Below are 22,600 nucleotides of genomic sequence, written 5' to 3' on the forward strand. Positions count from 1 at the left end.
GTGCTGAGCTTTTATATATTTGTTGTTTTTTGTATAAAGAAATGTTTTAGAAGAGTCTGGCATGCAACTGACACTGGAAAATGAGTCTGGCATCCTCCCAAAGTCGTTGTAAAAAGTCGATTTGTAGAATCATTTGATTAGAGCTGTAACTTGTCAAGATGGTAGTTTAAATATATAAAATTATAAAAAAATAAGTCTGGCTACTTGTACTGGCTGGAAAATTGGTCTGGCACCCCCTTTAAAGTCGTCTGCACGAGCGCGCCGGTAGCTCGTTGCCCGCCGTATCTCTAAATATTATTAACGCATTACTCATTGAAAAAGATTTTTTTTGTCCAAAAGGAAAAACGTAAACGATTTCGTGCTTATTAGTAGTGGAATAATGTGTAATTAATTATGTAATAATCAGAAATAAAGTAATTTAAAAATAAAACTATATTTTAAAGTAGTCAACATTATGCAAGTATACGCTTATAAAAAATCAATTAACTTTATTTATTAAAATTATTAATTTATTCATCTGGATAATCTGTAATCAAACTTTCAATTTCTGAACTTTCATTTTCATCATCGGTGAGCTCGGTGTTGTCGGTATCGTCATCGGATTCTTCTTCGATTTCCTTTGATTGAGTGCGTTCATGATCTGAAAATAATTCAAAGTTGAATTTATTATTAAAATTACACGATTTTAATAAGTTGCGATAAAAACAAAACTTTTACGAACTAAACTAATTAACTCGTTTTATTTGCAAAAAAAATATAAATTATTATCTTAAAATTATATTTCTAAAGTCATGATTAAAGATTTATTAACAGTGTTTAAACCAAAATTCTTTATATTTTTCTCCCGACTGCTGCCAACCTTCGGTTGGCGAAGACGAGGGAGTATGCGTTTTTATAAACTAAAATATTATAATATTATAAATGAATAATAAGTTATTATAATGATAAGTATCTTTATTAATTTCAAATTATTTGTTGCATCATTATTATAACTTTATTATTAGTTTATTTATTCAAAATTAATTTTGCATTTATTTAAAATAAAATTAATTTATGAAATATACCTTTATTTTCTTCCTCATTCGATTCAAGTAATATTTCGCTCACGAACGGGGGGCAGTTGAACTCCTTCGAACCAAGTAAACTCGTACTTTTCGTCAACTTCTTTCTTACTTGGTTCGAAGGAGTTCAACTGCCCCCCGTTCGTGAGCGATATATTACTTGAATCGAATGAGGAAGAAAATGAAGGTATATTTCATAAATTAATTTTATTTTAAATAAATGCAAAATTAATTTTAAATAAATAAACTAATAATAAAGTTATAATAATGATGCAACAAATAATTTGAAATTAATAAAGATACTTATCATTATAATAACTTATTATTCATTTATAATATTATAATATTTTAGTTTATAAAAACGCATACTCCCTCGTCTTCGCCAACCGAAGGTTGGTAGCAGTCGGGAGAAAAATATAAAGAATTTTGGTTTAAACACTGTTAATAAATCTTTAATCATGACTTTAGAAATATGATTTTAAGATAATAATTTATATTTTTTTGCAAATAAAACGAGTTAATTAGTTTAGTTCGTAAAAGTTTTGTTTTTATCGCAGCTTATTAAAATCGTGTAATTTTAATAATAAATTCAACTTTGAATTATTTTCAGATCATGAACGTACTCAATCAAAGGAAATCGAAGAAGAATCCGATGACGATACCGACAACACCGAGCTCACCGATGATGAAAATGAAAGTTCAGAAATTGAAAGTTTGATTACAGATTATCCAGATGAATAAATTAATAATTTTAATAAATAAAGTTAATTGATTTTTTATAAGCGTATACTTGCATAATGTTGACTACTTTAAAATATAGTTTTATTTTTAAATTACTTTATTTCTGATTATTACATAATTAATTACACATTATTCCACTACTAATAAGCACGAAATCGTTTACGTTTTTCCTTTTGGACAAAAAAAAATCTTTTTCAATGAGTAATGCGTTAATAATATTTAGAGATACGGCGGGCAACGAGCTACCGGCGCGCTCGTGCAGACGACTTTAAAGGGGGTGCCAGACCAATTTTCCAGCCAGTACAAGTAGCCAGACTTATTTTTTTATAATTTTATATATTTAAACTACCATCTTGACAAGTTACAGCTCTAATCAAATGATTCTACAAATCGACTTTTTACAACGACTTTGGGAGGATGCCAGACTCATTTTCCAGTGTCAGTTGCATGCCAGACTCTTCTAAAACATTTCTTTATACAAAAAACAACAAATATATAAAAGCTCAGCACTAATCAAATTCTTCCAACATAAGTGTTTTTACGACAAGATCACAGGCGCCGCAACGCCCATTCCAGCGAGACAGCGCAGCCAGACTCTGCATTTCATCAACAACACTATTAAAACAAGAGAAATTACTTTGTTCCAAGACTAATCAAATCGCTGACACTTTTGTGTCGTTACCTCCCGGGCTATAATATCCGCGGCGATAACTGTCCACGGAGCCTCGATTACCCGTTGACCCATTAATCCCGCAGGAACGTCTTGTTCCACTTTTGTCCGTTGGCAGGTATCGCACCGGCGCACGTACCGGGCGACATCCTTAAACATCTGCGGCCAATAATATCTTATCGCGATACGGCGGTAGGTTTTCTCCACGCCCAAGTGTCCGGCCTGAGGCGGATCGTGACTCTCGCGTATTATCTCCTCGCGCGACTCCTTCGGCACGACGAGCTTCCATTGGTCTAAATCAACTACGGTCTCGTTTATGACAGGGCGAGGTCGGCGGAAATATAATTTTCCTTCGTCTATTTTCCATCCCGGGAATCGACGCGGGCGTTCGTTAACCTCGTTTAATCGTTTTACGTACCACTCGTCCTCGACGGCGGCGACCGCGCACAACTCAACGTCCTGTAAATTAGCGAGAGCGCATCCGGCACGTGGTGTATCGCACCCTTTCGGTGCTCGATACTATAATCGTACTCGAGCAACTCGAGAGCCCACCTTGCTAAGCGTCCCGTCGGATTCTTTAAATTATGTAGCCACCGGAGGCTGCTATGGTCCGTTATGACAGTAAATCGGTAGCCTTCTAGATACGGCCTAAACTTTTTAATCGCCCATATGACCGCTAGGCACTCTTGCTCGGTGGTAGAGTATTTCTTTTCCGCGTCAGACAGGGCCCTACTCGCGAAAGCAATTACATGTTCGGCCCCGTTTATCTGTTGTGTCAGCACCGCGCCTAAGCCGACGGAACTGGCGTCGGTCTGTAATTCAAACGGTATGCTGAAGTCTGGACACGACAAGGTGGGTGGAGACGTGAGACACTCCTTAATAGTCTCGAACGCGGCTTGTTGGTCCTCGCCCCACTCCCACACCTGATTCTTTTTAAGTAGTCGCGTTAACGGCTCTAGGCGAGTAGCGCACTGCGGGATAAAACGGCGGTACCACGACGCCATACCAATAAACCGCCGCAATTGCCGAAGGTTACGCGGCGCGGGATATTCCCTAATCGTAACGGTCTTGTCGGGGTCGACCTTCAACCCCTCCCGTTGGACCAAAAATCCTAGATACTTCACCTGAGAGCGACAGAATTTGCTCTTCTCGGGGTTTATTGTCAAGCCCGCTTCGCGAATACGCTTGAAAACGCGGCTCAACCACTCGAGATGCTCCTCGAACGTTTCGGTAGCCACCACAATATCGTCTAAATACGCGAACGCGTACGGGTCCATCTCTGGTCCGATCAACCGATCTAATAATCTCTGAAGGGTTGCGGGGGCTCCCGTTAAGCCAAACGGCATCCGCTTGAAATGAAAAAGGCCTTTTCCCGGTACCGCGAAAGCCGTGATCTCCCGACTCCTTTTCGATAACGGAATCTGGAAGTAGGCCTGGCTCAGATCTATGGTCGAAATATATCGAGCTTTCCGCAGTTTATCGAGAATTCCGTTCATGTACGGCAACGGGTACGCGTCCTTTTTCGAAACGTTATTTACTAGCCGGAAATCTAGGCAAAAACGGTACGTCCCGTTGGGCTTCTTGATTATCACGATCGGCGTCGACCACTCGCTCTGAGATGGCTCGATAATACCGGCTTTTAACAACCGATCTACTTCGTCGTAGATAGCCTCCTTTATTTTCGGCGATACGGGATAGCAACGCTGCCTAATAGGAGGGTGGTCTCCGACCTCGATATTATGTTCGGTTAACGTGGTGGCCCCGAGCTCGTCCGAATTAATCGTAATTTGAGACGCTAAAAATTCTTGTAGACGCTTTTCTTGGTCCGGCGTCAATTCACTTAGCCCACAACAAACGAGAGGTGATGCCTCCGGCTTTCGTGTCTTCTCCCCTTCACCCGATTGACCTGGCTCGAGATTTACGCTTTCACTCTCGGACAAGATCACCCGAACATTCGCGAGAGAACTCGACGAACCTTTTTCAAAAGAATACTGCCGCGAAGGATCATCCACGAAACTCCACGCATCGCTCGCGAAATTCACATTTATCCCAAAATTTATCAAAAAATCTACTCCCAAGATACACGGTAACGCTAAAGTCGGTAGCGAATGAATCCTCAGATTCAGAGTTTTACCGTGTATGCTAACGGGAACCTTTACCTCCCCCCTCACTCTCGCGGTTTGATTAGTCGCGGTCGTCACACGTTTCCCGCCAGTCGAAGTAAACGAAAAACCGAGTTGCCTAATTAACGCAGTAACTTCCGGACCGGCAAACGTACGACTTGAACCCGAATCTACTAACGCGCTTATTTCGTAGCCCGCGATTTGCACGCGGAGGAACTTGAGAGAGGCCGAGCCTCCTCGATCGCTAAACGCGCTATACGCGGCATCCCGAGTTCCCATTGATAAATTTCCGGGGGCTGAGGGGGTAGGAGTCGGGTTGCCCCTTTTTCGCGACTCCTCTATTCGTTTCCCGAACACGTCGGGCAAGTACGGGTGGTAACCTCTACCTTTCCGCAACGGTAGCAATGCCTTCTCGGCGGAGCCTGGCAATCGCGCGAAAAGTGTCCTGTTTGGTCGCAGTTCCAACACGTGGCGGCGGGGTTCACGCTCGCGGAAGCCGGAGAATTGACCGACGCGCCTGTCACAGGGGCGGCGGTCGCGGCCGGGGCGCTCGCTTTCGGCCCGCCGGCCTTACCCTTTCTCGCGCCCGTCCCTGTGCCGCTCGAATTCGCGGGGGACACGCCGAGCGCGGCCACGGTGTCGCGTTGTTTCCCCCCCGGATTGCGATTAGCGCCCTGGGGCGTTCGGTACGCTAAATCCGGGAAGAAAGAGCGTTCTGGTGGAGGAGGAGCGCGATAGTTTTGCGCGGCACGGTAACTCGCCTCTGCACACGCGGCCCGTAGTTCGAGCGCGTCCATATCTTGGACCGAGTCTCGAGGTATCTGTGTCTGTAAACGGGGAAGCATATGTCGGTGTGCGTACCCGACCTTTTCCTCCTCGCGCCACGGCGGCGATAATCGATCGTAAAGCGTATTTAAGCACGTCAGGTAGTCCGTCACGGACTCCTGTTCCCCCTGCGTGCGCCGCATTATCTCGTCGCGAAGGGCAAACTGAAAATCCGGGTTTCCGAAACGGGTACGCCACGCGGTTTTAAACGCGGTCCATGTCGTCAGGCGCTCCCGCTTTCCGCGAAACCAGTAAAGCGCGATACCCGATAGGAAGAACGGGAGGCATCGCAGAATATCCTCGTCCGCAACGGGGATCAATTCGCGGCCCTCCTCGACACGCAACAGGAATGTCTCGGCATCCTCTCCGCGCGCGCCCGAAAACTTTAAGTCCCATTTCCGCATAATATTATAGATGGTCGTCGCGGAGTTACCGTTCGGATCTGGCGAGGCTCTAGGCGCGTGACTCCGGGAAACGTCTGAGTGATCGAGGTACGGAGGCGCGCCCATCGCCGCGGACGGGCTATCCGGGCGGATGTCCTCCGCCGGGATATCGAGATATCCGGTACTGACCGGGTGGTTCGCTTCGACCCCCGTCATTTGGTTTAGTTCGAGATTTGCCGCGCGGGTTGACCCGAAGTCGGTCACGCGGTTCGATTCACGACGCGCGGCCGTCAACAAGCGTAACAAGCGAAGTGTCAACTCGGGGTCGGATCCGTCGGTCGGTAGCTCGCGTCGACTTAACTCGGCGATTCGCTCGTCGCGCGAAGCGTGGATAATCCACTCGTCGGTGAGCTCGATTGGATCCATTTCGAAAAATTGCTAAAGGTTATTAAACGCTAAATCTTCCTCTCGCGAGAAACCGACGGAATCCTACTGTGCTCCTAAAAAAAGAAAAAGTATCGCTAATCGTCCGACCGAATCATTCACTAAATTCGCGAAATTTCATTCATCACGACGTTCCATTCTCAAGTCGAATAACATAACACGCGAACACTACACGCGAAAGGAATGTGAAGGTAACTCGATAGTAGTAGTTTTTCCGAAGCGGCCTTCCGCCGACGTAAACAGAACTCCGACGGTGTCGCGATCGCGCTTTCTCCAAATTCCAACGCGCTATTTGGCCGCAATGGTTATCGCGAATCTAACGCTAACCCACCCAAACACATTTATTTAAATAATGCTCCCAAATAAGATTTCATACAAAACTGAAAGAAAGTGGTTAAACAAATTATACCAGAACACAAGATAGCATAACACAAATAATATCGCATCAAAAACATAGCATATATAACATAAGGATAGGGTCAATTCTTTATTTCGACAAACACAATTTTAATTCAATAAGAAATCCGCGAAAACCTTGTCACCCGCACGAAATCGCTAATGCCCTGTACGTAATTGTCTTTCGACGATCTTCGGCTGCCCCACGTTGGGCGCCAAATTTTGTCACGACTTTTTCACTCCCGGAGCGGTCCGGGACGTGTGCCGGATCAAAAGGGGAAAGGAGAGCGGGATGATAGGCCTCTCCGGTGAGTCTCTCGCACCTCCGACACTTCACGAAACGATTTTCTTGTTGGGCGCCAGACGCGTGAATTCGCGTCCGCGAAATCGCGAGAAACCAAAAACGAGACGCAAAACGAAATAAGTCGGTGTGCGAGGGAATGGCTAGCTCGACCTAATAGCAGGGCGGGGTTGATGAAGGGCAGCGCGGTATTCGGCGGGGTGACGCAAAATAACCAAGATCACGAACTCAAGCGGTTAACAGATAAAAGATAACATTTATTCTGTAGAAATTTTTGGATGAAACAGTAAGTGCCAATGTGGCTTTCAAAACAAAAGCAAATAGCAGGTGGTAGATAACGCGGGCGTCAAATTTCGAATACAAAATATGATAACGCGGACGCCAGAAATAAACGGAAAATTACGTTAACTCAGTAAACGCGCGGAAGGCGCAGCAAGAGAACGTGTGAGGAAAACTAAACTTACAAAATCATCGAGATCATATAATTTCACAGCTAATAATAGTAGAAAAGTTCGCGGACAAAGAACATAGAATATCGGTACAAATTACGACTGACTACGACATAACGGAAATAAACGCGAAATAATGGCGCGAAATACCGCGAAATGATAATGCGCCACGCTGGGAGCGCGTGAACGCAAGTTCCCAAACCCGTGCAGGGATTCTGTCGCCATAAGAATCTTACTCTAACGCAAGTAAAAATCTCAATCTAACGCAGGGAATAATCTTAAACTAACGCAAAGAGTAATCTTAAACTAACGCCAAGAATCATCTTAAACTAACGCACGAACGCGACGCGAGTAACGTCCCAACGCAAGAAGGAACGAACGCAACATTTGATATCGCCAGGGATATCCTCACGCGAAGAATAAGGCGCCGGGGCGCTTGATGTAACGCGAAATACTAAGCTAACGCGAGAAAATATGCGGAATTACTGCGAACAATACTATAACTAACGCGAAATGACCAATTCATCCTAACGCAAGAACGGAGATTACGCACGCGACTCCGATCGAACGCAACACCCGCGATCGTCAGCGATCGTCCAACGCGAAAAATGACGCGCCGAGACACTCGGCATAACGCGAAATACTCGAATTAACGCGAGAAAGATTACGGAATTACCGCGAGTAATAACGAGACACAACATTAAGTCGACGCGAATGGTATCTTAAGGCGATCCACATCCTACCGCGAATAATATCTCAACGCAGCCGATATCACGAGGATACTCTAAATGTCCGAACGCGAATCGTGAGTAACGCAATTAAACCAACGCGAATATCCCTCTGACGCCATTAATTACGCGTGCAGAATCTAAGATTCGACCGGGCGAACTACTACGCATAACGAGACACGCGGTCGTGAACGCGAAGGGCGCGTGAAACGGCGTATCCGCTATCTCGAACGTCGTCATCGACGCGCCTACCGCGATCTCCAGAGGTTCGTATTTTCCGATCGCGATCCCACGGCCACGAGACCATTCCGGTGCCCCTCGCTCTCGCTATCGATCGCTAAATACGCCTTGTCGGCGGATACGCTAATTATCGCGAATTTTCCCGAGCGAGAGCGCGACCCGGGGAGCGGTGTCGTGGCTTTACATGAAATGTTACCGAGGCAACCTCACCGTAGGAAGATCCTCTCCCGAGGGTCCTCGCCGTCGTCCCAAGGGTCGCTAAGATAGCAGCCGGACGTCGTACTCAGCTCCGGAATGCGAGACAATACCGCGACTTGACTCTCGACGTGCGTCGATTACCGAGGACGATTTACGAATGCTCCCGAAATTTCGCTCGATGGCGGAATCGATAGCGCACCCCACCCCGGGCGTACGCGGCCCCGCGACGTTGGAGCGCGGACCAATGAGGGGTGAGCTCGCAGGCTCGCGGCGGATTCGTGCGTAGGGCCGTGAATTACGGCTTTCCGCAGGGCGCTAAACGGCCCTTCGCTCGCGCGGCAACTTTTCCGGGATTCTTCCCGGCGGCGGACGGGACGTGTCTGCCTCCGTGTTCCTTCCCGCACCGGTTCGGGAATGGTGGCCATCCATCCCGGAATCCGGTCAGCAGTGTGAGGAGGACAGTTGGGCTGATTTTTGCCCCGGCGTCCCGGGGCCCTGCCATTAAGGGTCCGCCCGCCGCCGTGTCACGCGCCGCGCGCGGGTTCCTGCGCTCCGTCGCTTTCGGCGGCCCGCGGGTCGCTTCGATCCGCTTTTCCGTCGTCCGAGCTCTCGCCGTTATCTTTCTCGTCGACTCCGCGTCCGCTTCCTCTGTATCCTCTCAGGAACTCCAGTCTCAGCTCGGTGAGGCGCCACGCAACAATACAAAATAAAAGGGATCAGTATATCGTAACGCAATGATTAATATGCCCCTGGAGAACTCGCATCGATTCGTTGAACCGTCCTCGGGCGTGAAAAAGGTCGCGAAACCCGCGCCTTGTGACGGCGGCGGGGCGCTGCAACGATGCAGCAAAACTGCAACGTCACAATATATACATATACACCTTAACAAAATTATTATTATATCACAAAATTGCGTTACCAAACTCAACCTAAGTGATATGTTATTTCAAAAAAATATATAAAATCTTTAAATTACGCCAACTACAAAGAGAATATATATATTGCTTTGAAAAATAATTGTAGTGCAACTACTCTTAAAAAATAAAACAAAATTGTGTTACCTAACTTAACCCAAGTGGTATGTATCTTTGTATTCCTAATAAGGGTCTTTCTATCAACCCAAGTGGTAGTAGTTTTAATTCTTCTTGATAAAATTATAATATTACAAAGAATCATTTTAATCACAAAAAATTAAAGAGGTAACATTATAAAATAAAAATACAGCATACCAGGTGACATATACAGCATACCAATATTTTTATATAATTAAGATGTTTCATATATTAATTTTTTACATGTATTATATAGTATTATCTTTTCTCAATTGTAACTCTCTTTAATAACACAGCCACACAAAAAAAAATTTTTTTTCTGATCTGGGGGTCTGACCCTGACCATGTTTACTTTATGTTTTTGGGGTCGCTGAATCCGAATCCGAGGTCTATTTAACCCCATCACATCAGGATTTTGCCATAACCTCAAAAAACCCATAATTTAAGCTATTAAACGCATATAACCCTAAGAATGAAGTTGTAATCTGAAAACCCAAGCTCTTAAACCCCATAACCCCATAACCCTATAACCCACTTACCCAAAAATCTATCAACTCCAATAACCACGTTTGTCAGACATTTAACTTCATATGTACGCGTATCTGTCAGGTCTCCAAAAATGCTCTAATTCTATGCACATCCATTCATGAGTCTTTGTAAATATGAAAAATATATATCAGTAATAAATCTCCATATTTTGGTACGTGGTTCTAGAAGATATTTTCTGTCAAAGAATTCAAAGCTCAGGTTCTATGCAGAGCGATTATATCTTGCGTGCGTCTGCATCCAGGGCACCTCCACGTGGTGACGGTGGGCAACCTGGGACACTTCAGTGAAGAACAGGGTGAACGTTTTCACCAAGATATTAAAATTATGGAAACTCGCTATCAGGGACGGTGGGACGTTAATATGCTTGCAGATTTTTCCTGGATGCTCAAAAGAGAAACACTTGGTCAAGACAAGAAGCGTAAAAGAAATCCTTTGCATAGGTCTTTTGAAGAGAAAAGAACTCGATATACAGCTCGAAAAAAGAGAACAATTAAAATAAATATAATCCTGATGTAATGGGGTTAAATAGACCTCGGATTCGGATTCAGCGACCCCAAAAACATAAAGTAAACATGGTCAGACCCCCAGATCAGAAAAGAAAAATTTGTGTGTGTGGCTGTGTAATGAATATCCTATATTTAAAGAATTTGTAATAAATTACTTAAAAATTATATTAAGATTGATATAAACTTATAAAAAAGATTTTTCGGACAAAATATCTCGATGACAAATCGATTATTAGTTTTCAAAAGTATTTATTCGTAAAATATCATAAAATAATAAAATTATTATGTAAATAAATTATGTATTTTAAGAAAGAATAAACCTTTTCTTCGCCAGTGAATAAATAAAAGGATAGTAATAATCGACGCTGACTGGCAATATATAAATTTATTATATCTCACGACGTTTCGACCGTCACTTTCGGTCCTTATCAAGTGTTCTTAAAGTTACATATCTCTTACAAACAATTCAGTCCTAGCATTGTGCCAACAAGCCAAAAGTCAAGAACTAAAATTATGAAAAATAAAAAAGATGAAAAGAAAGTATAAAGTATAAAACGCCAAATTTAAATAACTTACAAGTTTGCGCGTCATATGTAAAAGAAGTGGTATATGAGGGAGAAGCATGTCAGCAACCCACGAGTGACAACCCAGTAAACAATTTGTCAGCAAATTGTAACCAATTTGACAGCAAATTGTAACCAATTTGACACCAAATACGCGCAAAACTTGTCGACAAATCCGGTGCAATCTGTGTCTGCAATACGCTTGTGTTTTGCTAGCAAAGCTTGTGTACATGACTTGACACCAAATTGACGCCAAATATCGAGCAGAACAGGGCAGCAAAAGTTCAACGGCAAATTTGCGCCATATTGTAAACAAGGCTTGCCAACAAAAGCTCGACAGCAAATTTGTGCCAAATTGCGAGCAAACCTTGACGAAAAAACTTGACGCCAAATTGACACCAAATACCGAGCAAAGCTTGCCAGCAATCTAACAGCAAATTGTTGACAAATTGCTATCAAAGTTTGTTGACAAAACCCGACGCCAAATTGATATCAAATATCAAACAAGATTTGAGAACAATACTTAACAGCAAATTGGCACCAAATACAGAGCAAATCTTGATGACACAGCTTGACGCCAAATTGCAGCAAGTCTTGTTACGTAGCCATTAATAAATACTAAAATATATATTTTTTTAGGAAAAATTAAAAGCATTAAATTATAAAAAGCATATAATTTTTTATTGATTTACAATAAATTATTTTATACATATGTTAAAAGAAATCTTTATATTTATAAAACATTATAAGACATTTATAAAATCTAACGGTGGCAATAAAATAATTAATTATATATTAATTACAGTAAATGTTATACAATGTGAATTTACATATGCAAACATTTAACTTTGTCAACAGCACATACAATATTTGTAAACACTCGAGAATCTTATATAATGCCTGAAACACATACTCCGTGCGCAGATAATGCATTGGCCGGTATAAGAAGGATTTATAGAATCTTACTGAAAACACGAGTATAATTTCTATGAAAATGCATCTAAAACAATATTCTTATAAGCCTAATACTACTAACTTTCCTTTCTTTAATCATACAATAATAACTACCGTGCATATTTAAACAACTAGTTCAAACTTGAAACACGATTTATTATTTGCAAGAATGCAAAATTGAAATAAACAAATGTTCACAATGTGCATAGTTCGTCGATTACGATGGAATAATGCAGTAGGGGAGACCGGGGCTAAAAAGTCTACGGGGTAAATACGTCTAATCAAATATCTCGGAACCTGTATATTGTGCGAACTCGCTATTAACATTGTAAACGCTGCTTATGGTACCCATGTGACCAACGGAGTTTCGGCAGGTTACCTGCCGTGTTATGATTTTTACGAGGGCAAACGTGTTTTCGGAAGGTGAAAGTGAAATTTTCTGCGCGTGGAAATTTTGTAATATCTGCAATAATATTTGCTCTCCAAATCTCGAGGTACGTGATTATAAAGAGTAATGCATGCTGAACACGAATCCAGTGTAGTTTTTTCATTATCGTTGATGTCTAATATTTCATGGGCGATCAAACCTGAAACTTGTGCTTGGGGCTAATCAGTCTACAAGCACCCGGGGCTAATCGGGCTAATCTCGTCATTGTGGCGCGCCGGGCGCACGACTTCAGCTCACGGTGATTTCAGGTTAGGTTTCCCTCGAGCGTGATTCTGTCTTCCCTTGCACGTGCGTCAGTTTGTGTAAGAGAGAAATGGTACGCACGTATCGTCGCAAAACGGGTGTTTTGGCCGACCGAAAAGATGGCGGACCGTCGTTTTCGAGATCGCTCGCGCTCACGGCACGTCGGCGAGGTACGGCGAGGCACGGCACGGCTCTGAGATCCCGCGATTTCCGCGCGAGAGTTGACATGCCGCGCGCGCGGTAGATCGTCCCGACTCCCGGCCGCGGTAAATCGTCGTTGTTGGTCGTTGTGTCAGTGACAGTCGCGCGTGCGACCGCATCGTCCAGCGTTCGCCGCATCGTCTCGGCGTCATTGTCGCCGCCGTTGTAGTGGTGGTGGTGTCGGTGGTGGTCATCGTCGTCGTCGTCGTCGTCGTCGTCGTCGTCGTCGTCGTCGTCGTCGTGGTGGTCGTGGCCGTTGTCGTCGTGGTGGTCGTGGCCGTCATCGTCGTGGTGGTCGTGGCCGTCGTCGTCGTCGTCGTCGTCGTCGGCGCGTCGAGGAATCGGCGCGAGGACGCCGTCGAGTCGGTAAAATGGTCGCGCTCCACCGCGAGCTTTTCTAACACCCCTGTCGCTATTTATCGCTCCCCCGCGAGAAACGCGGCTTGGTTAGGTTGCTCGAGGGTCCGCGCTGATCCTATGGCACCGGAACGCCGTCACGCGTGTTCCCCGTGGTTGCCCGCGTTGACAATGTGACGTGCCGTTGGGGAGTTTACGATTTGGTTAACCTCTGTATTCACGTGCCTGAATTGTTTTATGGAATAGGTAAAACAATTATTTTTTAATAATGTTTCGCATAAAAATTTTAAATAAATTTTTATATTTTTCTTTTAAAAAACAATTATTAAAATGTATCCTATCATTTTTCAGGATTAGATGTACGTATATGTATTGAAAATGCAGTGTGACCGATTAGCCCCGGAGGGGGGACCGATTAGCCCCGGCATTTTTGAGATTTCAATTTTTCCACCGTTGTCGTTTTTGCTCTATATCGGTTAAACAAAGCGACGTAGATAAAAATTTTCTTAATAAATTTTGTAGCTAAAGGTTCACTCTTTACAGTGGTATACCATATTTAACTAAAATTATTTATTTTGTTGTTAAAAATCGGCACCGAAAAAAAACTGACCTTTTAGCCCCGGTCTCCCCTACTGTTGTCAGAAAGAAATAACAAAAGAATAATATACATCATTTAGGTGCAAGCAACCGAAGTGAATTTTGTAGTGTTTGATGTAATATAAATTAATATACAGCAGAAAAAAACTGTTCAAACAAAACTTTTAAACCGTTCAAACAAAACTTTTAAACTATTCAAACAAAACTTTAAACTTTTACAGATAAAAAAATACACGATATTTCATCAACAGTTCCAAGATTATTTTGAGAAATATTTTAATCAAAGAAAGAATATGTTAAATTTTTAATATTGCAAGAATATGATAGTTATAAAACTAAAGCATTTCCCTTGTATTTTAAATTGTTTTAAATTGTTTCTATTTCAAACTAATATTACAATTTTGCCTTAATCAGATTCAAACGGCAAGTAGAATGAAACATTTTATTACATAATATTACATATTCTTTATACTCTTATAACTCTTCTTTAAGACTATAAGAGTATAACTCTTTATACTCTTATAACTCTTCTTTATAACTCTTATTTTCACGAAACATTTCGAATATTTTTTATTCTCATCACTATTCTCGCAGTTTTCAGAATTATCATCGTTGTCATCTGAATGAGCCTCGTTATTGTTGCCGGTGTGTCTGTTAATGTTAAATATATCTCTATAATTATCGTTATTTTCGAAATCAAAGTGTTCAGAGTACTCAAAATGATCAGAATTATTAGAAAATTCAGAATGGTGAGGAAGTTCAGAATGATGAAAAAGTTAAGAATAATGAGAAAGTTCAGATTCTTTTTGATTATGAAGAAAATCTGGTATTACGGAACTTTGGCTTTTAACGGAAGCATGTGCTTGCTGAATATGCGACTGATCGAATTCAATTAAAGAATCTGTTGAATTGAGTTCTTCTACAACTTCAACATTCACTTTCTGCCTTTTAACTTTCTTAGAAAGCTTATGAAACGGTGTTTTTTGGCATGTTCTAAAATAAACTGCAAATAAATTTAAATGTTATGTTTACATAAAATACATAGATTTCAAAATATATACTATCCTTACTCTTTAAAAACATTTATTTTTTCAGATTTTCTACTGCACAATCACTATAACAAATGGAATGTTAATGGAAAAAAATATAACTAAATTAATTAAACTAACAGTACAAAATAAACTATAGGATGGAAAGCTGGCTGATTTTCTCGAGTTATAAAAAGGTCATCAATTTAAATTTAAAAACAAAATCTCGTTTAATTAAACAAATTTTAAATACAATTAACGTTTTACGTTTCGACTTTATATACTTAGTCTTCTTCAGAAACCTGATACATAAGAGGAAATACATAAAAAATAATTAAAAAATAAAAAGAAATAAAATTGCTACAGATAAAAAGGATAGAGAACAAAGCCGCATACTTTGGACTGACTTGCCAGAAATGTAGCTAAGATCTACACTATGACATAGTATAGACCTTAGCCACAATTAATGTATATACGAGTTGTCAAAAATAGAATGAAATAAGTCAAGTAATAAAATTGTTACTATTATCTATACTGTTGTTATTATTATCAAACAATATTATTTATTATTTGACAGTGTAAAATTGTAATGCATATATTAAAATTACATTAGGGCTAGAATATAAACCAGACCCACAAGAATGAGAGCAATTCCAAGATCTCAAGACGAGAATTAACCAGATCTTACAGGGCGGAATTAAGGAGTCTGGATTACTGATTGAAATCAAAGTAAGAAAAGAAAAGAAAAGAAAAGAGAGGGGGGCCTCTGCATTTGTCTACGAGATCAATTCTAGGGCTAGAATATAAACCAGAGCCACAAGAATGAGAGCAATTCCAAGATCTTAAGACGAGAATTAACCTTGCAGAGCCCCTTGTACTACTACGATCAATGTCGATCTTCCAATATGGCGTCCCAAATGAGAATATCGGAAGGGCCCTGCTCGCTGGACCGGACTCCTCGCCTCAATCCTCCCTCAAGCTCTCCTTTTCCTGGCGGTGAGCTCTCCTTGGGAAGTCGAATCTCGCTCGATTGGTCTCCAGAATACGTGCCGCTTAGCTCAATCAGTTACGAAAGAAGGAAAACGTACTCGTCTCGTCCGAAGAAACGCAGCAAGAGCGGCCATGACACTGAACAAGAGCGAGGAAGGAGGTGGGGGCGCTTTGAAAGTGGCGACTCACGTGTCGCGCCATCTGAATGAAACGATCGGGCGTTTGCAAAACGCGAAGGAATTTGAGCGCAATATCTGAACACACACATACATATATAATATATGTATCAGCTTTATATAGATACGTGACGCGGAAATTTGCCACAAAACGGCATTTATAGAGCAAAACGACAACAGAAAAATAATAAAACACTCTTATAATGAAATAATTAATATAAAATAATATTTGAAGTAAATATTATATTAATATTAAATAAATGTTAAGTAAATGTTTCTTTAAATCATTATTGCAAATAAATAATTAATGTAAAATAAATATTACATTACTGTCGAATAAATGTTAAATAAACGTTGTTTCAAATCATTATTGCAAATGAATAATTAATGTGAAATAAATATGAAATTAATGTCGAATAAATGTTATATAAACGTTTTTTTTTTCAAATTATTACAGTAAATAAATAATTAATGTAAAATATATAAATATTAAAATAATGTTAAATAAAATAATGTACATCGATGTAGTAACTTCGTCGTAAAAGTGCGTTTACATGGCATTTAACGTCAGTAGTTATAACATCGATTGTTATAACTTCGGCGTAAATCGGACCGTATAAACGTAGTCATTATTTTCAAACTCGAAAAATTTTCGCATACGTAAATATTAACGCTGTATGATCACTGATTGGTATATAATTTGAGGTCTAATAAAAGATATAGACTAATCAGTGATTGCGCAGTTATTTTCGTATGCAAAAATTTTTTTGTACAAGTTTGAGAATTAACATATTGCACACAAGGCTGTGACAAGCTTGTCGCATGGTGGAAATTCGCATAACAACCATGTCAATGACTACGTTTACACGGCACCGTTAATCGGGTTTTATAACATCGGTAGTTCTTAGGCCGGTCAATCACAGCTATTCCATTCTTCTGAAGAATGATTACGATTGGTCTTCCTGACAACTACCGATGTTATAAAACCCGATTAACGGTGTCATGTAAACGTAGTCAATGTGCTGTTTTTCTATAAGAGCTAGAAGAAAAAGATTGTGCTTGCTTTCTGTATAGATCAGATGGAAAGAATATCCACATAAAATTTGTCATATAGGACTGAAGAGACTATTGGCGTTTTCGACTGAAGCAGGGTTAACCCATTTCAGGTTCTTTTCTTTTATAACTGACCAATCACGGTTATTCCATTCTTTAGAAGAATAACTGTGATTGTTCAATCCTTGAAGAAAATAACCTGAGTTGGGTTAACCTCGCTCCAGTCGAAAACGCTATATGTCATTTTTGCATTCATTGCAATATTTGTAACATTTTTAGTAACATCTTTGTAATTAATAATTTTATTTACTTTATATTACATTTTATAATAATATATGTCATAAATGTAAAGATTTTTAATATATGTATAAAATGATTTATTTTAAATTAATAAAAAAATTATATTTATTTAATATGCCTTTTAAAAAAATATTTTTCAAAAAGTATTTTGTTATTTATAAATGGTTAGATAACTACAAGATTTGCTGATTTTTGCTGATAATTTGTTGTCAGGCAGTGTTATCACGATTTGCTCTGTATTTGGCACCAATTTGCAGTTAAATATTGTCCCTAAACATCGCTTGGTATTTGGCGTCAATTTGTTCTCAAGCTTTGTCACCAAAATTTGCTCAATATTTGGCATTAATTTGGTGTTAGGTTTTGTCAACTAATTTTAGCGGCAATTTGATGCCAATTTGTTATCAGGTACTACTAAGCTTTGCTCGATATTTGGTATCAATTTGGCGTCAATTGTGTACGCATGTTTTGATACGTATTTGTTAGCAGTTTGTCGACAACATTTGATAAAACAAATTTTGATGCAAATTTGTACCATTTCTGAAACCAAAATTTGTAGCAAGTATTTGGCATTATTTGTTCGAACAGATTTGGCTATCTGGGAAAGGCACACTGATCACGATCGACGTTAAATGTTCTTTATTATTATATCATATGCCCCGGTCAAATTATCCGTGTCTTTCTGTAGGTTAATTGTATTGTTGTTTTGTTTTATAAAGAACATTTCTGCGATCTCGCGTTTTCTAACTTGTTTTTCGCAATGTAATATCTCTGTTTTATGCCATTTAAATTCGTGATCATAAGAGGTACGGTGCCTACTAACAACGGAATGGTTGCTGACATGTTTCTTGATGTCTGCTTTATGCTCTTTAATGCGTGTTTCCAGATGTCTTTTGGTTTGGCCAATGTACGTGGCATCGCAATTTCCGCAATTAATTTTATAAATTAAGTTAGTCTGCTTGAAACAATCCAGTCTATCCTTCCCCCTCCTTATTACGCAATCAAGGGACTTAGGGACCGTATAAAGAACATGAAGACCGTGATTTTTTAAGATACGCAAAAGTCTCTCGCTGAGACCTTTAATGTAGGGAACTGTTATACAATTTTCTGGTATCGGTCGTATAATGTCATTCGTGTTAGGTGTTTGCGTATCTTGAAAAATCACGGTCTTCATGTTCTTTATACGGTCCCTAAGTCCCTTGATTGCGTAATAAGAAGGGGGAAGGATAGACTGGATTGTTTCAAGCAGACTAACTTAATTTATAAAATTAATTGCGGAAACTGCGATGCCACGTACATTGACCAAACCAAAAGACATCTGGAAACACGCATTAAAGAGCATAAAGCAGACATCAAGAAACATGTCAGCAACCATTCCGTTGTTAGTAGGCACCGTACCTCTTATGATCACGAATTCAAATGGCATAAAACAGAAATATTACATTGCGAAAAACAAGTTAGAAAACGCGAGATCGCAGAAATGTTCTTCATAAAACAAAACAACAATACAATTAACCTACAGAAAGACACGGATAATTTGACCGGGGCATATAATATAATAATAAAGAACATTTAACGTCGATCGTGATCAGTGTGCCTTTGTCACTCGTGGGTTGCTGACATGCTTCTCCCTCATATACCACTTCTTTTACATATGACGCGCAAACTTGTAAGTTATTTAAATTTGGCGTTTTATACTTTCTTTTCATCTTTTTTATTTTTCATAATTTTAGTTCTTGACTTTTGGCTTGTTGGCACAATGCTAGGACTGAATTGTTTGTAAGAGATATGTAACTTTAAGAACACTTGATAAAGGACCGAAAGTGACGGTCGAAACGTCGTGAGATATAATAAATTTATATATTGCCAGTCAGCGTCGATTATTACTCTCCTTTTATGTATTTTAAATTTTTATCTCACTTCCAAAGAAATATTCTTATTTTGAGAGCCGAAACATGTCACTACTTCAATATGAAAACAAATGAATCATATTACACAACTTAAAATTGACTTTTATTCCTTAAAAGGAATAAAATAATTAATAATATACTGATTTTTCTTCAAAAGATAATGTGATTTATGAAATATCTAATCTATAATTCTTTTAATACCATACAATATCAGTAGCGATTAAAAAACCACATTTTTCAAGATTATCTGTTTGTACGTGTGCGTATGTGCATGCGTGCGCGTGTGTGTTGATATAGGTACATATATATACATATATTGACATTTTATTCGTCAAAGAATATCTTTGTCATTGCGTGTTATCTTATAGTGACGCCGTTTATAAATACGTTATGTTTTATCGATACATTATATTAATTCATTCATATGAAATAAAACAGCAGTTAAATTCTCAAATTTACACACATTAATAAAGTTACTAATTTTTTAGAAATTTTACCGATAAATGTATTGATTACTGTATAATATAATAGTCATAATATAATCACCAACAGCATGTGCATTATAACAAAAATACATCTAATATTTTTAATTAACAACTTAATTAACAATTTTTAATTAACAACGTGTTAATATAAATTCATTTTTGCTATGCTTCTAAACAAGATCGCATATCGCAATGTTAAAGTTTTCTTTATAGTTACATAAAAAAACAGATTTATCACTGAGCACAGTATGTCGCTTTATACGTGAAAGCGGTAAAATGGTTATTACATTTTGCAAAATCATGATAACCTGATTTACGCGGATTATAGGTGCGCGAGAGTAGCTAAGTCACGAATTCTTCGATAGATTACTCTGATCGATTTCGCCATTCGTCGGATGTTATATAGCCGAGAGTAAGGAAATCTACGTAATATCAAGAATCGCCAGTCTGAGAAAGTTGAAATTTCCCAGGTAGCAGAGTGACGTCAAATGACTCTCTAGACGTCAATTAGACGTCATTAAGACGTCTTTAGACGTTATTCTGTTACCTGGGTTGTATGTACAATCAGTTTAAAAGTTATAAAAATTCGTACGAGATCAAGAGGAATTAAAGTAAGTATTATAATAGAGTCGTTATCAAATTTTAAATGCTCTTCTCGAATATTCGTTCTGCTGAGCCTAATAAATTTCTATAGGACATCTCGTGAGATTAGCGACAGTATTCCGTTTGACAAATAAAACATTCATCATGACTTTCAACACGCTACAACACGAATCAAATTGATTGCAATATAGAAAGAGACTTTACTTAAAAAATTGTTCCATACTTTTGACAGTTTCACTAGACATTCAGGGTTTTTTTTAAATAAATAAAGAGATATAAGATTTTTACTTTCTCCATAATTCGACAATAGGCAGTGTTTTCTTCTTCTTAGAAGATAATTATTAAATCAGTTACGCCGCATTTTGAAATATTACCTGTTTTGATTATCTATCAAAATAAAAGTTAAGACTTGAATAATAAATGTAAAAACATTAGCAAGTGTACTTTATATCCAAAACAGTAATATTTTTATTCAAATGTGGTCTTATTTACTCATTTTGACATCACAATATTGCTTTAGATTATTTAAAACTTTTTGATAAAAAGCAGATACAAAGGAGTATTTTACTTCAAAATATTCCATATACACACAAAAATCAATGAAATTAATAATTATATTTCTGATTGTGAAAAACCTATGTCACACATATAGAAACAATAATAATCGTCTTTCATGAATTTATGACGCAATATTAGATATCGCGATATATTAGATAAAACAGAAAGAGATAAAGAGAGAGAGAGAGAAAGAGAGAGAAGGAGAGAGAGAGAGAGAGAGAGAGAGAGAGAGAGAGAGAGAGAGAGAGAGAGAGAGAGAGAGAGAGAGAGAGAGAGAGAGAGAGAGAGAGAGAGAGAGAGAGAGAGAGAGAGAGAGAGAGAGAGAGAGAGAGAGAGAGAGAGAGAGAGAGAGAGAGAGAGAGAGAGAGAGAGAGAGCGAGAGAAAGAAAGAGAGAGAGAGAATTTTACTATTAAAATTGCTTATAACAAAGCAATTGCTTATGATCCAGGTTATGATAATATATGGACCTTTGATCGCGTATAAAGCTGGATCTTATCAACCAAATCTTAAAGAATTATGTATAAAATAGGGATAGAAAAGACTGAAGAATATAATAAAATTAGAAATAGCCCGATATCTTAAAATTTACGGAAGTTAAAACTACCACAGAAATTTCTCAAAAAATTATGGACTTTTGATTGCATATAAAGCTGGGTCTAATCAACCAAATCTTAAAGAATTATATATGAAACTAGCTGGTTACCCGGGCTTCGCCCCGGAGGACATATGTAATAAGACACGCAAATAGTCTCTGTCTCTCTCTCTCTCTATCTCTCTCTCTCTCTCTCTCCCTCCTCCCTCTCCCTCTCTCTCTCCTCTCTCTGTCTCTCCCTCCCTCCCCCCTCCCCCTCCCTCTCTCTCTCTCTCTCTCTCTCTCTCTCTCTCTCTCTCTCTCTCAATTTTTACCACATTATTTCCGTATCCGAGACCTGAGATAATTACTTTTTGATTCGTAATGATCGAGTTGGTCGGATTGGTGGGGGTGTCGCCTGCTATGTTCATAATTCGCTTAAGGCCGTGGTGATAGCTGCGTCCGTGAGTGGCCATGTTGATGATCCGGAATATTTAATTATCGAAGTTTGCTCGCCTCAGAACGAGTCGATATTGTTTGCGTCGGTCTATAGGAGACCAAAAGGTCACCTTCTCCATGATTTTGTTGAGTCGTTAACTGGCTGCTCACATCTTTATAAGCATATTATTATTGGTGGTGACTTTAATTGTAATTTACTAGCAAATAATTATGAGGCGAATTACTTGCGCGAACTAATGTTTAGCCTGTCGCTACATATTGTGAACTCGGACGCCACCCATCATACCGCTTCCTCTGACTCATGGCTTGATGTCTTGGTAGTTGATGATCGTGACAAGATATTATCGTTTAACAAATCCTCATGTCCTTTCATAGCCGGTCATGATCTTATAGAACTTTCGCTTTCAATTAATTTCAATGTCGACATTCGGCGCTCTATT

At 39.6% G+C, this 22,600-nt stretch overlaps 1 protein-coding gene across 1 annotated transcript; it reads right to left on the reverse strand.

The window, feature by feature from the left end:
- Positions 1–509: 509 nt before the first annotated feature.
- Positions 510–6,229, reverse strand: LOC139782027 (uncharacterized). Its single transcript, XM_071720929.1, has 3 exons — positions 5,170–6,229; positions 2,891–5,017; positions 510–640 (listed from the first exon to the last, which is right to left on the reverse strand). Exons 1-3 carry the CDS (start codon positions 6,227–6,229, stop codon positions 510–512), a joined length of 3,318 nt encoding a protein of 1,105 aa, XP_071577030.1.
- Between the last annotated feature and the right edge of the window lie 16,371 nt (positions 6,230–22,600).

The sequence above is a fragment of the Temnothorax nylanderi genome, unplaced genomic scaffold (assembly GCF_030848795.1).
Source record: "Temnothorax nylanderi isolate EJ_2023f unplaced genomic scaffold, tnyl_v1.0 TNYL_tig0383_pilon, whole genome shotgun sequence".
Taxonomy (NCBI): Eukaryota; Metazoa; Arthropoda; class Insecta; order Hymenoptera; family Formicidae; genus Temnothorax; species Temnothorax nylanderi.

What these genes read in the sequence shown, in the direction of transcription:
- LOC139782027 (XM_071720929.1), bottom strand. Translation starts at nt 6,229, where the DNA reads ATGGATCCAATCGAGCTCACCGACGAGTGGATTATCCACGCTTCGCGC. An exon ending in AGGGACGGGCGCGAGAAAGG is followed by an intron (nt 5,018 to 5,169) that starts GTAAGGCCGGCG and finishes CGCGATTGCCAG; the next exon opens with GCTCCGCCGAGAAGGCATTG. An exon ending in GCCGCCGTCGAGGACGAGTG is followed by an intron (nt 641 to 2,890) that starts GTACGTAAAACG and finishes AATTATTTTCAG; the next exon opens with ATCATGAACGCACTCAATCA.